Genomic DNA, 17,797 nt, shown 5'->3' with positions numbered 1-17,797 from the left:
GAGAGGTGTGATCAGCAGAAGAAAGGAAGTGTTGATGCCCCTGTACAAGTCGTTGGTGAGGCCCCACCTGGAGTATTGTGTTCAGTTTTGGAGGCCGTACCTTGTGAAGGATGTTAAAAAAATGGAAGCGGTGCAAAGAAAAGCTACGAGAATGGTATGGGATTTGCGTTCCAAGACGTATGAGCAAAGACTTGCTGACCTGAACATGTATATCCTGGAGGAAAGGAGGAACAGGGGTGATATGATACAGACGTTCAAATACTTGAAAGGTATTAATCCGCAAAAAAATCTTTTCCGGAGACGGGAAGACGGTAGAACGAGAGGACATGAAATGAGATTGAAGGGGGGCAGACTCAAAAAAGATGTCAGGAAGTATTTTTTCACGGAGAGGGTGGTGGATGCCTGGAATGCCCTCCCACGGGAGGTGGTGGAGATGAAAACGGTAACGGAATTCAAACATGCGTGGGATATGCATAAAGGAATCCTGTGCAGTAGGAATGGATCCTCAGAAGCTTAGCCAAAATTGGGTGGCGGAGCAGGTGGGAGAAGAGAGGTTGGTGGTTTGGAGGCGAGGATAGTGGAGGGCAGACTTATACGGTCTGTGCCAGAGCCGGTGATGGGAGGCGGGACTGGTGGTTGGGAGGCGGGAAATACTGCTGGGCAGACTTGTACTGTCTGTGCCCTGAAAAAGGCAGGTACAAATCAAGGTAAGGTATACACATATGAGTTTATCTTGTTGGGCAGACTGGATGGACCATGCAGGTCTTTTTCTGTGTTTCAATACTAAATCAGATCTTATTCCTAAAACAATTACTATTAACGAAGTTGAATATAAATTTTCTTCAGTTATCAATATTCTAGGAGTTTAAGTTGACAGTACCATTTCTATGGAAGCACAGGTCAATATGTTAGTCAAAAAATATTTCTTAGTGAGAAAGCTGTGCACTATTCATAAATCTTTTGAAGTTCAGCAGTACATGCATTATTGCTGTTATACCTTGACTACTGTAATTTTGTGTTCATAGGTTGTACGAAGGTGTTACTCAGGAGACTCCAGATCATTCAATACATGGCTATACGGTTAATTTTTGGACTTTCTAAATATGATAGAGTTTCTTCATTCTATATCAAACGTCACTGGCTACCAATTGAAGCCAGAATTCTTTTTAAATTAGCCTGTTTCCTTTATAAAATATTACAAGATCTGGTCCCTAGCTACTTTCTTTTTCACTTTTGTTTTGTAGCTTCCTTTAGATCTAGGCGATATGATAGTGCTAATTTTTTCACTTTCCTTTCAGTGAAGGGCAAGAGGAGATAACAACTCTTTGAGAAATCTTTGGCTGTTCAAGCTGCTAGATTATGGAAGGGTATTGCTGGAATATTTTCGTTTTCTCATCCCTATCTTTAATTTAGAAGGAGGGTCAAAACTTTTCTCTTTAAGAAATATATATTATAGATTTGATGCTACACTCTTAACTGATCAATATAATTCCCAGAGGATTGTTCTGGCTTCTTGATGGTTGTGACCTGCTTAGAACTGAAAGGTGGTAGCGGGATATGTCATAATGTTAATGTCAAAGTGCAACTGATTTTCCTGCTTGTCTTTGGAAAAAGGGAACGAATGCCAGGCACTTGCTACCCAGCTAAGTAACTCTGAATATAGGATCTGTAGCACACACTAAGGGGGAAAATTATTAAAGTGGGCTACTGTTAAGATGTGTTATTTTACTTTTAACCCCAGTTATTAGTAATTAGGTCTCACTACACAAAATAGGACTTGTGATAAGGTGGTGGCCACGGCTGGAAGTAGTTAGGCTGCATAGAGAGGGGTATATACCCATCAGCAAAAGAAAGGAGGCGTTGATGCCCTACTACAAGTTATTGGAATATTATGTCCAGTTTTGGAGGCCATCTCTTGCTAAGGATGTAAAAAAAGACTTGAAGTGGTTCAGAGAAAAGTATAGGGTTTGTGCCACAAGACATATGAGGAGAGATTTGTTGAGCTGAAGATGTTCCTTGGCTGCTGGAGAGGTAGCTCATCCAGCGACCTCAATTAAGTGTTAATTAAGGTGTGGGGAAGTAGAATACTTGCATAGGTTGCTGAGTCAGCTTCAAAGAGCCTGTTTAAAAGAAGCCCCTTAGATTCAAAACTATATAAAGAGGAAAGGTCCCACTGAACTTTCTTTCTGAGAAGTTCCGAGAGAAGAGGACATTTCTCTGGTAAGTGAACGCTATTTTGCTTTGTGCTTTGGGAACTTAAAGATTAGGGTTTAAAGGAGGAATTGTAGGTTAGTGTTAGGCAAAATAAAAATATAAAAAGCAAATTTTAACAACTAATCTCCATAGTCTTTTCCACTTAGTTTTAAAAGCTTTGTACCACAGCATTAACAGATAGAATCTAACAGGCACTGCAGGATCTAGTTTAGTCTTCCCGCTCACCCCTAGGACAAAGGTGAAATTAGGCCTTACCTGCTAATTTTCTTTCCTCTAGACCCGATGCTTGGGTTATGCACGCCTACCAGCAGAGGAAGACTGAGAACACTAACTTTTAACTGTGTACATATAAACCTGTGCCTAGCCATCTATATCCAGTATACGCTTAGCAAAGCAGAGAAAAAAACCTCTAACAGTAACTTCGAAATCCCTGTACCTGGAAAACCAATAGATAAACACCAACAGTGTGCCTAAACAGACGGAACGCCAAAGCGCCCCACTCTGTAGCATATTAGAGTCAAAGAAAAATTCTCCGACCATATTGAACATTAAAGGAATAGCCATAGCAGAACACGGGCTCAAAAAGACGTCTGACAATAAACCGGGCGGGCTCTTGACCAGTCTGGAGGGTCTAGAGGAAAGAAAATTAGCAGGTAAGGCCTAATTTCACCTTCCTCAGCAACCCTCCAGACCGGTCAAGACGCTTGGGAAGTACCAAAGCAGTAGTAGATTAAGGGTGGGCCCCTTGAAACCCAGAGGACAACACAGCCGCTCCAAAACCAGCATCCTCTCTTGCCTGAACATCAATTCTATACTGCTTCACAAAAGAAGAATGGAAGACCACGCTGCTGCCTTACAAATGTCCTGTGGAGGAATAAAACTACTCTCCGCCCAGGAAGCGGCTACCCCCCCAAGTAGAATGTGCCTTAAGCAATGGGGGCACTGCACGTCGCTTCAACAAATAAGCCAAAGCAATAGGGTCATTCCATGCCAAGTGGTCTAAACCTTCCCACCATCATGTCTCTAATTTTGTTCAAATTTTATCTGTTGCGCGAGTCAGGTGTTAAACGAAGTTTCCCAAAATTTGAGGTCTCTAACTGTAATAGTTGCAGATCTAGACCCCCTTTTCTGAAAGGTTGTCAGTCCATGAGCGCGCGACATTTACCAAAATGCCATTTTTGGGGTCTAATAAAATCCAAACACATTTATAAGAATGGCTAAAAAAATTCAAATCCTGTACAGTTTTTGATGCTAATTCCGATGAAATACATTTTAACATTATGGATGCAAAATCCAGTCAAACAAGTTGACTCAAAGTGTGCATCAAAATTGGTCGCGACTCATCGGAACATATTTGGACCAATATTCAGACCGCAACAACTTCCGTGCAAACAAAGATACGGACTTGAACTTTTGAACAAGCATTATGCTTGTGCTGGACATAATACTGCCAGATTTCCAACTAACCAGCATCTATAACTGCCCTGAGGAATTTGGAATGGAAGTCCCAGATTCAAATTGGATTCAATGGTCCACCACTGAAGGGAGTGTACAAGCTCTGGGGACACTTGGATGGCATCTTCAAGGCTCCCTATGGCTTAATATCACTGAGAAGCCAGGGTCCATTGAGCTGTTCTCTTGTGAAGACCTGTCATGGGTGTAACACTCACTGTGGAAGCCATGTGGCCTAACAATCTCAACATCTGCCGAGCTGTGACCTCCTGAGAGGCTTGAATCTTGGAAGCAAGTGCGACAATAGTGTCCACTCATCTCTGGAAGGTAGGCTCAAACTTTCTGTGTATCGAGCAGGGCTCCTATGAACTCCAATTGCTGAACAGGTTAAAGATGGGACTTGGGGTACTTTAAAATAAACCCTAGTAGCACGCGAATAGTCATTCACATGGACTTCTGAGCACCATCCAAATAGGTGCTCTTTACCAGCCAATCGTTGAGATATGGGAACACATGGACTCCAAGTTTTTGTAGTGATGCTGCAACTATTGCTACACATTTGGTGACAACTCTCGGAGCTGACACGAGGCCAAAAGGCAACACGCGGTACCGCGGTACAGGTAGTGATGTGTTCCCAGCCGAAACCGAAGATACTTCTGGTGGCCTGAAAGTATCAGAATGTGAGTATATGCATTCTTGAAGTCCAGACAGCATAGCCAATCGTTTTCTGAATCATTAGGAGAAGTGTGCCCAGGGAAACCATTCTGAACTTTTCTCGGATTAGGAATTTGTTCAGGGCTCTTAGGTGTAGGATGGGACGCATCTTCTTTGTTTTCTTTTGCACAAGGAAATGCCTAGAATAGAATCCCCGCCCTTCCTCCCCTGGTGGAACAGGCTTGACCGCATGGGCCTTCAGAAGGGCTGAGAGTTCCTCTGCAAGTACCTGCTTGTGCTGAGAGCTGAACGAATGAGCTCTCGGTGGGCAATTTGGAGGTTTTAGATACCAATTGATAGTTCTGGTGGCTCCGCTGACTAACCACTTCAATGCTTCCTTAGAGTCTGGTGTGGTCCCAGAGGATTGGAGAAGGGCAGATGTGATCCCTTTGCACAAGAGTGGAAGTAAGGAGGAGGTTGGGAATTACAGACCTACCAGTCTGACCTCGGTTTTGAGTAAACTAATGGAAATACTTCTAAAGCGGAGAATTGTGAGGTTTCTCGAACTGAATGGAATGCAGGACCTGAGGCAGCAGGCTTCAGCAAAGACAGGTCATGTCAGACAAATCTGATTGATTATTTCGACTGGGTGACCAAACAGTTGGACATGGGAGGGACTCTAGATGTGGTGTATTTGGATTTCATCAAGGCCTTTGACACGGTTTCGCACAGGTGACTCATAAATAAACTGAGCTCCCTCGGTATGGGACATAGAGTAACTGGATTGGGTTAAAAATTGGTTCAACGGAAGGAGCCAGAGGGTAGTGGTAAACGGAGCTTGCTCTGAAAATAAGGATGTTATCAGTGGAGTACTGCAGGGATCAGTGCTAGGGCTGGCTCTTTTTAACATCTTTGTGATCAATATTGTGGAAGGGATGTCTGGTAAGGTTTATCTCTTTGCGAATTATACCAAACTCTACAACAGGACACCCAGGAGGGTATGGATGAAATGAGGAAGCAAATAGTGAAACTTGAGGATGGTCCGATATTTGGCAACTAAGATTTAATGCTAAAAAACGCAGGGTTATGCACTTGGGTCACAAGAATCCGAGGGAACGGTACAATATAGGGGGTGAAGTGCTTCTGTGTAGAAAGGAAGAGCAGGACTTGGGGGGTGACTGTGCCTGATGACCTTAAAATGGCCAAATAGGTAGAAAAAGTGACGGTCAAAGCCAGAAGGATGCTTGGGTGCATGATGGTGCTCTTTTACAGGTCTCTGGTGAGGCCCCATTACAGTACAGGATGGAGTCGGTCCAGAGGGCGGCTACAAAATTTGTAAGCCGTTTTGGACATAAAACATATAGGGACAGGCTTATGAACCTCAACATGTATACACTTGAAGAGAGGAGGGAAAGAGGAGATATGACAGAAACATTTAAATATCTCAGGGGCATTAATGTACAGAAAAAGAGCATTTTCAAATGATGGAAAACTCTGGAATGAGGGGGCATACGATGAAATTAAGAGGAAATAAGCTTAGGAGGAATATAAGAAAATATTCATTTACAGAAAACGTGGTGGAAGCGTGGAATGACCTCCCGGTGGAGGTTGTGGAGATGAGGACTGTGTCAAAATTTAAGAAAGCATGGGACAAGCATAAGAGTAGCCATACTGGGTCAGACCAATGGTCCATCTAGTCCAGTATCCTGTTTCCAAACAGTGGCCAAGCCAGGTCACAAGTACCTGGCAGAAATCCAAATCGTGGAAACACTCCATACTAAAACTCCGGGGGCAAGCAGTTGCTTCCCATGTTTGTATCAATAGCAGACTATGGACTTCTCCTCCAGGAATTTGTCCAAACCTTTTTTAAACCCAGATATGCTAACCGCTGTTACCACATCCTCCAGCAAAGAGTTCCAGAACTTAACTATTCATTGAGTGAAAAAATATTTCCTCCTATTTGTTTTAAAAGTATTTCCATGTAACTTCCTCGAGTGTCCCCTAGTCTTTGTACTTTTGTAACGATTAAAAAATCAATTTACTTCTACTCGCTCTAAACCACTCAGGATTTTGTAGACCTCAATCATATCTCCCCTCATCTGTCTTTTTCAAGTTGAAGAACCCTAACTTCTTTAGCCTTTCCTTGTACGAGAGGAGTTCCATACCTTTTATCATTTTGGTCGGTCTTCTTAAAACCTTTTCTAATTCCGCTGTATCTTTCTTGAGATACGGTGACCAAAATTGAACGCAATACTCAAGGCGTGGTCGCACCATGGAGAGATACACAGACATTACAGTATTTTCGGACTTATTCACCATCCCTTTCCTAATAATTCCTAGCATCCTGTTTGCTTTTTTGACCACCGCCGCACACTGAGCAGAAGATTTCAGCGTATTATCTACAATGACACCTAGATCTTTTTCTTGAGTGCTGACCCCCAAGATGGACCCTAGCATCAGGTAATTATGATTCAGATTATTCTTTCCAATTTGTCCACACCAAATTTCATCTGCCACTTGGATGCCCAGTCGTCCAATCTCCTAAGGTCTTCCTGCAATATTTCACAGTACGCATGTGTTTTAACAACCCTAAATAGGTTTGTATCATCTGCAACTTTAATCACCTCACTCGTCGTTCCAATTTCCATATCATTTATAAATTTGTTAAATAGCACCGGTCTCAGTACAGATCCCTGTGACACTCCACTGTTCACCCTCCTCCATTGAGAGAAATGACCATTTGACCCTACCCTCTGTTTTCTGTCCATTAACCAATTCCTAATCCACACTACAACCTTGCCTCCTATTCCATGACTCTTTAATTTTCTCAGGAGTCTCTCATGAGGAACTTTATCAAAAGCTTTCTGAAAATCTAGATACACTACATCAACCAGCTTACCTTTATCCACATGTTTATTCACACCTTCAAACAAATGAATCAAATTGGTGAGGCACCCATGTTGACTCCGTCCTATTAAACAATGTTTGTCTACATCTTTTGTAATTTTATTCTTTATAATAGTTTCCACTATTTTGCCTGCACCAATGCCAGGCTTACTGGTCTATTATTTCCCAGATCACCTCTAGAACTGTTTAAAAATTGATGTCACATTGGCCACCCTCCAATCTTCAGACACTACGGCCAATTTTAGTGACAGGTTACATATTAGTAACAGCAGATCAGCAATTTCATGCTTAAGTTCTTTGGAGTACCCTTGGATGTATGCCATCAGGGCCAGGTGATTTACTACTCTTTAATTTGATTCAGCACATAAGTACATAAGTATTGCCATACTGGGAAAGACCAAAGGTCCATCAAGCTCAGCATCCTGTTTCCAACAGTGGCCAATCCAGGTCACAAATACCTGGCAAGATCCCAAAAAAGTACAAAACATTTTATACTGCTTATCCCAGAAATAGTGGATTTTCCCCAAGTCCATTTAATAATGGTCTATGGACTTTTCCTTTAGGAAGCCGTCCAAACCTTTTTTAAACTCCGCCTTTACCACATTCTTTGGCAACGAATTCCAGAGTTTAATTACACGTTGAGTGAAGAAAACGTTACTCCGATTCGTTTTAAATTTACTACATTGTAGCTTCATCGCATGCCCCCTAGTCCTAGTATTTTTGGAAAGGGTAAACAGACGCTTCACATCTACCCGTTCAACTCCACTTATTATTTTATAGACCTCTATCATATCTCCCATCAGCCGCCTTTTCTCCAAGCTGAAAAGCACTAGCCGCTTTAGCCTTTCCTCATAGGAAGTCGTCCCATCCCCTTTATCATTTTCGTCGTCCTTCTCTGCACCTTTTCTAATTCCACTATATCTTTTTTGAGATGCGGTGACCAGAATTGAACACAATATTCAAGGTACGGTCGCACCATGGAGCGATACAAAGGCATTATAACATCCTCATTTTTGTTTTCCATTCCTTTCCTAATAATACCTAACATCCTATTTGCTTTCTTAGCTGCAGCAGCACACTGAGCATAAGGTTTCAACGTATCATCAACGACGACACCTAGATCCCTTTCTTGGTCCGTGACTCCTAACGTGGAACCTTGCATGACGTAGCTATAATTCGGGTTCCTCTTTCCCCACATACATCACTTTGCACTTGCTCACATTAAATGTAATCTGCCATTTAGATGCCCAGTCTCCCAGTCTCATAAGGTCCACTTGTAATTTTTCACAATCTTCCTGCGATTTAACGACTCTGCATGTGTCATCAGCAAATTTAATTACCTCACTAGTTACTCCCATCTCTAGGTCATTTATAAATACGTTAAAAAGCAGTGGTCCCAGCACAGACCCCTGGGGAACCCTACCAACTACCCTTCTACATTGAGAATACTGGGCTTGAGCCTGAGCAGGCTGGCGAGCTGAAGGGTTGTATCTACACCTTTGATAGTAATAGAAACTCCTCCTTGGCTTGCGAAAAGTCCTCCTAGCTGAGGAGGTAAATGAAGTAGGTGCCAGGTGGGAGAGAAAACAGATGGTATCAGTATGTTTTTTTGATTTGGTCAGCTACCTCCTCAACCTCCTCTCCAAAAAGGTTATCCCCCCAGCATACGGCATCTGCCTACCTCTGCTGAACAGAATGTTCCAAGTCAGAAACACGCAGCCATGAGAGTCTGGATCCTGGATGTCATATCAAAAGTGCCATTAAGTGCCTCTGGCCAAGAACTTTTGACAGGCCTGCTGCCGCTTGACCAACTTGTGAAGTGACTCGGTCTGCTCCAGAGGACGTGTCTCAGCCAGGTTTGACAGCTGGTATGAGTTGTATTTGGGAGATGAGCATTGAAGCTTGGCACATCTTCCTCCCAAAAGAATTCAGGGTTCTAGCTCCTCTACCTGGAATTCCTGGCTCTTTTGACAGCGGACTCCACCACCATGGAATTGTGAGGCAACTAATGCTTGTCAAAACCAGGTGTACTCTGGATCCGGTACATGGTATCGATCTTCTTGGGTATGCCTGGGACCAACAGAGGGGACTCCCAATTCCTAACAAGGACTTCCTGGATTACCTTGTGGAGAGGGACAGTCATAGCCTTCCTAGGAGGAGACGTGTAGTCCAGGACCTCGAGCATCTTGGCCCTGGACTCGTCCTCCATTTCCAAAAGAAATGGAATGGCCGCAGCCATTTCCTCGAAAAAAGAAGGGAATGAAAGGCTCTCTGGAGGAGACTTTCTCCTTTTCAGTGGAGGGGAGGGTTCAGAGGGAATTCCATAGGACTCATCTGAGGAACAGTAGCTTGGATCCTCCTCTGAATCCCATGAGCACTCCTCTTCGGTGTCAAAAAATACCTCCTGGAGTGTCGAGACCGAACCTGCCTCGACTTGGAAGAACCTTGTCCTTGAGAACGGTGTTGAGAAGTTGGTTCCCACCTTGACTCCGACGAAGCTTCCTCCATCGACTAGAGAGTGATGGCTTGGGTGACTTTTGACACCGGAACCGCATGTGGCATTGGTGTTGGAGGCCCCACCACAGGCTGAGGGCCAAGCAGGGACACATAGATAAGCAGGGTAGGCGCAAGCACCCCTGATGCTGATGCACACCGTTGCAATAGGCCATCTAGCAGTTCAGGGAGCAAGGCCCGGATGTGCTTATTGAGGGCCAACACCGGGAAAAGCTGGGGTGCCATTTTAGCCTCAGGTTGCAGAGCTGCTGGGGTTCACACAAGAGCTGGGTCTTGGCTGCTGGGAGACCAACGCATCGGCACCTCCAATATGGAGGGGGAGTGGTCCTTCTGGCGTCAACAGTTCTCGCAGTAGAAAAAGAATTGAGACCGCAATCTCGCAGCAGGCAGGAAGGCACTCTCGCATGCGCGGTGGAGTGTGTCTCGTGCTCCACAAAACTCTACTTATGTTTTTCGTAAGTACTGGAGTGGGCGATGCAAGTCAGAGTCACCCACTTGAGAGAATCTATAAGCCTACTTATCCTCGGAGAAATACATTTATCATGCATTAACCTAGAAATTAATGTATGTTGATTAGTGTGCATTTAAAACTTTTCTCATTAAAATTAATAAGTAATATGAAGCAAAGAGGAAAATGTTCAACAATCAGGGGAATAAAAAGGCCAAATGAACCAAAAAAAACCCCACCTTTTTCCCTGTGCATATCCTTGGAGAGTACATATGCATCAGACCAGTGGTGTAAATGTGAACAAGGAGATGGAGGGATGATGAGGTGTGTGTCTATGTCAGGCTTGTGAAAAGACAGAACAATGTTATCAGAAGATTAAGGGATGGAGATTAGCGGGTCAGGAGAAGCTTAGGAGAGTTTTAGTGAGCTGTGATGGGATCATGGTTGAGAGAATATATTTGGGTGTTTACAGGTGGGCATGGTTAATGCAGAAGAAATTAGAAGTGAGATGCAGTAGGTTGGGAAAGACAAGTATCAGGACACTGCAGTAGGGGCAGATCAGGAGTGACATGCAGTACACTGTAATAGGTTATGGGTGGGAAATGGTGGGACAGCAGGGGTCAGAGGAATGCAGTATCATGAGGTAGGACAAGTGCAGCAGGGAGTGAGACCCAATGTGTCAAGAGAATTACAGGTGGGACTCGGTTATGCAGGGATATAAGGTGATTGAGATGGGTAGAAACAGCAAATCGGGAGATCATTAAGGTTTGAGATGGGTGGATGACGAAGAAGTCTCACCACTCCAATATCCAAAGTTGGTGCCTCCTTCAAACATGTACCTTAGAAAGAGAAAAAGACTGCATGAGACACACCCTAAATCACTTCAACTTGCCCTTAAATTTGATAGCTGGGAACGTAGCTACACTAATGCCCAAATTCTATATATAGCACCTACAGTTACACATGTTAAATTGGACACATGCCCAATTTAACACGTGTAACTTAATTGAATAACAAGCCAATCAATGCTGATAATTGGTGGTAAACAATTATCAGAACTAAGTGGCCCTAATTAGGATTTACACGCATATCATATTCTATAATGACCTGTAAGTAAATCCTAATGCACATAATTATTTGGGGCATTGTGGGAGGCGTTTTTGGGGCATTCCTAAATTTTATGCATGTAGATATAGAATCGCGCCTTACTGTAGGCACCTACAACTAGGCCTGCTCATAGTAGGCTTAACTGCAGGTGCCTACAGTTAGCTGCAGTTATACGCTAAGTGCTATTCTATTAAGGACGCATACCCCTTATAGAATTGCACTAAGCATGTTAAATTTTCAGCGCTGATTTTTAGGCGCTAATTATAGAATTTGGCTCTAACTGTGCCATCAAGGCAATGCGGCTTATACTCCCATTTAGTGCGCCCCTCCTCCACTATCCACGGACAACTCAACCACCATTACTGGTAAGCAACTTAGTTTTCTCCATAAACAGGCAAGGAAATTCCTACATAAGGGTGGCCTTCCAACAAAAAGAGGAAAATAACTACCAGACCCACAAAAAGACAGGGAAAACATATTGGGGATTGATGTTCACAAAAACAGCCACCACATAAAGATAAACAGATATATCAAACTTTTCTTTATGCCTCATATTCTGTGCCTTATCAGTTTAAACAGAAGTGATAAATATACAGTCCTAAACATAAAACAGACAACTTAACCCATTTAGGGGGCCTTTCCCTACCGAATTCAATAGCGAATCGGTAAGGAACAGCTATGCATGAAGGAAAGGGAATGCAAATGAGCCGCTTCCCGCTCCCCCCTGCATTGAAATCAGAACTTTTACACAGCCCCGGCCCCCCTCCCTCCCTCCTCCCTTCCTTGAAATGACAGCTTCCTCGTCCCCTGTGGCCCCACCCCCGCCACCCCCCCTGAGGTCGTCGCCGCTTCCCCCTCCACCCGCCACCGGGCCCTCGCAGCGCCTCTCACCTCAGTGTGAAGGCACTGCACCGGCAACAACAGCTGATCGCCTCTTCAGACTTCCCTCCTTTGCTCCTGGCCCTCCCTCATCTGATGTTGCTCCAAAGTCTACTACCATGTAACCTCAACTCATGATCTCTAGTTCTACTGCTTCCCTGTTTCAAAAAAAAGATTAGTTTGCAGGAGTGGCCTAATGGTTAGTGCAGTGGGCTTCAATCCCAGCATCCTGGGTTTGATTCTCACTGCAGCTCCTTGTGACCCTGGACAAATCATTTAACCCTCCGTTGCCTCAGGTACAAAAAATGAGATTGTGCGCCCTCTAGGGACAGAGAATACCTGCTTATAACGTGAGACTGTTCTCTGCTTTGAACTTGATGGTTAAGTGGATATAAATGCCAGAATTAAATTAATACCATTTAAGTATTTAAGTGTCTGTATCATATCCCCTTCTATCCCTCTTTCCTCTAGGATACACTCAGTCAGGTCTTCAAGTCTTTTGACACAAACCCCATATCATTTTCATTATCTTTCTATGAAACACCTCATATCTTTTGATGTCCTTAGCAAGACTTGGCCTCCAAAATTAAATACTCCAAATGGAGCCTCACCCATTATAACATCACTTTTAGCATACTTGTTTTCTTTCTTTGATTGTACTTAGTATTTGATCTACTATTTCAGCTAGCTGAGGATCCTGGAAGACATTTCACTTTTCTGTGGCCTTCAGACTGTCTTATCAGTGTCCTGGGGATTTTGTGTAACTTGAGTATCTTCATCTCTGATATGAAATTAGATTCCTTTACAGGATTATCATAACTTTACCATGCAGCAAAAGCACTTTCTAGTGGCATCATTTGTGAGTATAGGTGTCTCTGTCACAGACTATAATCTACCAAAGCCCAATTGCATTCTATTCTTGGGCAAATGGTAGAAAGTATGATTCTTAATGGAAGGGAGGTTTCCTTAAATTTTTGCTATCTCCTCTCTGAGCTGATTCAATTCCTTTTTCATTAATACAGAGTTACAGACAGATAGGGCAAATTTAAGCCTTCAAATGATCTGTCTGAGGATCAAGGTGCTACAATTACTGCATTCAATAAAATTCATTTTGATAGTTTGGGCTGATGTATAATTGATAAAATAATCAAGAGTGGCAAAATCAATTTATACATCAAGTAATGAAGTTTTAATATGTCCCAGAAACACTATACAGAAAATTTAGTTTGGGGGGAGGGGAGGAAGTTAGTGGCAGGTAGGCTAATATTTGGCAAAACACGTTTCGAAAGTGCCAAACCCGTCCGAGAAAAACTACACTGGCTTCCAATCAAAGAACGGATCACCTTCAAAATCTGCACCCTTGTCCACAAAATTATATACGATATAGTCCCAGGATACATGACAGACCTCATAGACCTACCAACCAGAAACAGATCCAGATCATCTCGTACATACCTAAACCTTCACTACCCAACTTGCAAAGGATTCAAATACAAAACAACCTATGCATCAAGTTTCTCCTATATAAGCGCACAAATATGGAACGCACTACCAAAAGCCATGAAAACAATCCACAACCACCTAAACTTCAGAAGATCACTAAAAACCAACCTCTTCAAAACGGCCAACACTACAGATCCAACGTAAATCCCCACATCCAGCCACACAACTAAACGAAAGACTGTACTGGACAACACACAACCTCCCTCCTTTGGACCCTAATGGAGCTTGGAATACATCTACCCTATTCGACCACAACATAACCTTGTATCTGTTCTCTACCGGATTTGGCAAACACCTTTACGATACTGTGTAAGCCACATTGAGCCTCCAAATAGGTGGGAAAATGTGGGGTATAAATGCAGCAAATAAATAAAAATAAATTATAGTTCATAGAAAAAATACCAGTTTTAGTACCAAGAGACTTAAACATCAAGAGAGAAAAAAGTTTGTTTGATTTTTCAGTTTTTCCCCTTTAGCATATATAGATTCTGGCAAGGCAAGCAATTTCTCTAGAAAGCAAGAATGAAAAGAAAAAGAGAGAGATGAAACCGCTCAAGATATATTTACCTGGCCAAGCAGACAGATATATAAGTCAGAACAGCTTAGCATCCAAGTGTTCTCTGGTAAAGGATGGACTCTCATGTGCGCTCCCAAAGCTTGTTCACAGGTTTTTTTTCTAGGTAGTGTTTTTTTGATTTAGCAGTTACAACTTGCACCAGCTTCAGTATACTGAACAACATCAAATGATATTTTTGTGGATAGGCCATATGGTCTTCATCTGCCTACATTTTTCTATGTTTCAAGAAGCCCCCCTTCCCCCTTATCTTCAAGTGAAGACAATATATAAACATAATGTTAAAAACTGACACTGATATTTTGTGCATATGATGCAGAAAAGGGAAATCCTGCATGTGCACAGTTCATTGCTCTAACAAGTTCTGGCAGCCTGGATGTTTACATTTTCTCTAAAATGGTTTCCATTGGATAATTTCTCCAACTTGTGAGCACTAATATCCTTCTGTCCTCTGAGAGTGCTTGTTACAGGTAAGCAACTTTGCTTTCACACTATTGTTCTCGGGGGCCAATGCAGAAAACTACCATGGGCGAAAACATGCAGTTAAAGAGAAGTCTGTATGTTAGTTACTAGCCGCATGATGCAGAAAGGGTTTCAGCACTGAAGTTAACTCACACAATAGACATCAGCACACAATGCTATGCTATGCTACTGGAGTTATATATCCTGCCAAATCCCTTATGTTAAAATGTACAGCAAAGAGGCTCTTTAATCCACAGCAATGCAGAGAGGCTTTTAATCTGCGTGCTGATGGCTACTACCAGGACAGAGGTGGCATAGAAGGGTTAGCTGAGGTGATTTTAATGCTCCCCAACCCAACCCAACCCCCCTCTCTCTGACATAAAAATATAAACCCCTAGAAGGGAAAAATGCCATTATTTGGTAGACTGACCATGCTCAGTGAATCCCAGGATGCACCACACAGGGGTCAGGTGCCACCATTTTCCAAGATGGTGGCGCAGAGGTAGAAGTGAGTAAGCATTACTCCTTCCTCTTGAAAGTATGATGGGTGGTGGTGGTGGGGTTCCGCTTGACAACAGGATTTATGTTTTAATTTGACGGAAGGGGGAGGGGAACCACTACCAGGGAATATTTGCTTTTAAGTTGAGGGGAGGGCAGGTCAGGAAGGCCACTGGACTACAAAGGATTTTGTTGTTGTTGGGGGAAATGTAGATGGAAGTTTGTGTTTCTTATCTGTTTGTTTTGTTTTTTCATTTCACCTTTCTGCTCATGAACTAACAGGAAGGGGGATATTTTCACAGTGACCTGTGGATTTCTTCCACATTTTTCACTTGCTTATTGCTTACTGCATAGTCATAATATATTTTATTGCTAATTTACTACTACTACTACTAAGCATTTCTATAGCGCTGCCAGGGTTACGCAGCGCTGTACAAGTTTAAACATGGGGAAGGACAAGCACCCGCTGAGCCACTGACATGCAGCTCTTACCATGTGGCTTTCTATATTAGCCTGTTAATCTGGTCGTGAGCCCTTGAGCCCAGGCCGAGGCCTAGTATAGGGTTTCGGCCAAGGTCTAGGCAGTGGCGTACCAAGGGGGGAGGGGGCGGTGGGGGCGGTCCGCCCCGGGTGCCAGTGGGTGGGGGGTGCTCTGCTCCCGCCGCCTCCCGTGGCCGTTCCCGCGGCGCCGCACATTTAAAAAACCGGCGAAGCAGCGTCGCAGGCAGCGCCTCGTGCCCTGCTTGTAAAAAAAAAATCAAATCTCCTTCCCCTCCTCGTCTTGACGTCGACTCGGGCCTTCCAAGGAAGGAGATTTGATTTTTTTTTACAAGCAGGGCACGAGGCGCTGCCTGCGACGCTGCTTCGCCGGTTTTAACGGGACTGAGGTGGGGAAGGAGAGGGGCGAAAGGGACTCGGGTGGGGGTGTTCAGAGGGGAGAAGGGGACTGGGGTGGGGGTCTCAGACAAGGGAGAAGGGAAGGGGAGGGGAGAAGGGGACTGGGGTGGGGGTGTTCAGAGGGGAGAAGGGGACTGGGGTGGGGGTCTCAGAGGGGAAAAGGGGAGGGGAGAAGGGGACTGGGGTGGGGATCTCAGAGGGGAGAAGGGGAGGGGAGAAGGGGACGGATGGGGGTGTTCAGAGGAGAGAAGGGGACTGGGGTGGGGGTCTCAGACAGGGGAGGGGACAAGGGGACTGTAGTGGGGGTCTCAGACAGGAGAAGGGGAGGGGAGAAGGGGACTGGGGTGGGGTGTTCAGAGGGGAGAAGGGGGCTGGAACTGGGGGCTGAAAAAAGGGGCAGAGAGAGAGAGAAGGGACAGATCCTAGATGGAAGGGGGAGTGAGAGGGAGGGCAGACCCTGGATGGATGGGAGAGGGAGGGCAAATGGTGGATTGAAGGGGCAGAGAGAAAGGGCAGGCAGTGGATGGAAGTGATGGCAGAGAGGGCAGACACTGGATGGCAGAGAGAGAGAGAGAGAGTGAAGGCAGATGCTGGATGGAAGGAAGACGGTGAAAAGAAGATGAGGAAAGCAGAAACCACAGACAACAAACTGTAAATAAAATATATTTTTTTATTTTTTTTGCTTTAGGATAAAGTATTGTAGATGTGTTAAATGTTTATAATAGAACATGTAAATAAGGTAATCTTTTTATTGGACTAATTTTAATACATTTTGACTAACTTTCGGAGAACAAAACCCCCTTCCTCAGGTCAGGATAGGATACTGTAACAGCACTATACTGTACTGACCCGAGGACGGAGGTTTTGGCCTCTGAAAGCTAAATGTATTAGTCCAATAAAATGGTATTATTTTACTTTCTATATTTGTTTTATTTCTATTTGTTAATTTGTAAAGTGGTGATTGGTACTTGTTAGGTTTTTTTTTCAAATTTACATCTGCTGTCTTCATATTTTGCACAGTACTAGGGGACAGTTTCTGTGGTGTTGCATTGTATGCAGAGTCTGGCATTGGGGGTTCAGTTTAATTTTTGTCTAAATAGAAAGTTTATGATTACTTATTCTATAGTGGATTAGGGTGTATCTGTGTTTGTGAAAAAGACATGGCTTTCAGTTGGCATTGACTGTGCAGGATCTACGATCTGTACTATTCTGTCTGGTTTCGTTTTACAATAGGTGAATTGATGTTCTAGTGCTCACTGTAGTGTTTAAGATGCTTTCCTTTTCCTTGTGTGACTCGTAGAAATGACTGCTTATGGTATGGTAGAATTGTTCTATAGGTCCTGAGTGTTTTGTATTCTCGGCATGCCTAGTACTGGATTTGGGGGGGGGGGGTGTTAAAAAATGACCGCCCCGGGTGTCAACTACCCTAGGTACGCCACTGGGTCTAGGGTAGACCGAACAGGCCCTACGCACCATCCCAGCCACCAAGCCCCGCACACACACAACAACCAACTCGCACCACCAGAAAATGGGAGATAGAGCATTCAGGCGGGCCTCACGGCCCATCCGGAACCCACTCGCACAGAGTCCAAGCGTGCGGGCCTCACGGCCGAACAGGAACCGACTCGTACACTGGGAAGGGAGAAAGAACAACAAAGGGTCCTCCAAGGGACTGGAGCGCACACAGC

At 44.0% G+C, this 17,797-nt stretch overlaps 1 protein-coding gene across 2 annotated transcripts in view; it reads right to left on the bottom strand.

Moving 5' to 3' along the window:
• GLB1L (galactosidase beta 1 like) overlaps positions 1–17,797 on the bottom strand; it is a 194,939-nt gene that overhangs the window by 70,940 nt on the left and 106,202 nt on the right. For both annotated transcript variants that reach the window (XM_030208753.1, XM_030208752.1), the window contains exon 12: positions 10,988–11,028. In XM_030208753.1, coding sequence (XP_030064613.1) covers positions 10,988–11,028 — 41 coding nt within the window. The remainder of the gene's footprint in view (positions 1–10,987; positions 11,029–17,797) is intronic.

The sequence above is a fragment of the Microcaecilia unicolor genome, chromosome 7, assembly GCF_901765095.1.
Source record: "Microcaecilia unicolor chromosome 7, aMicUni1.1, whole genome shotgun sequence".
Lineage (NCBI taxonomy): Eukaryota > Metazoa > Chordata > Amphibia > Gymnophiona > Siphonopidae > Microcaecilia > Microcaecilia unicolor.
Note: the sequence above shows the minus strand (reverse complement) of the source record. Positions and strands in the feature narration are given on the sequence as shown.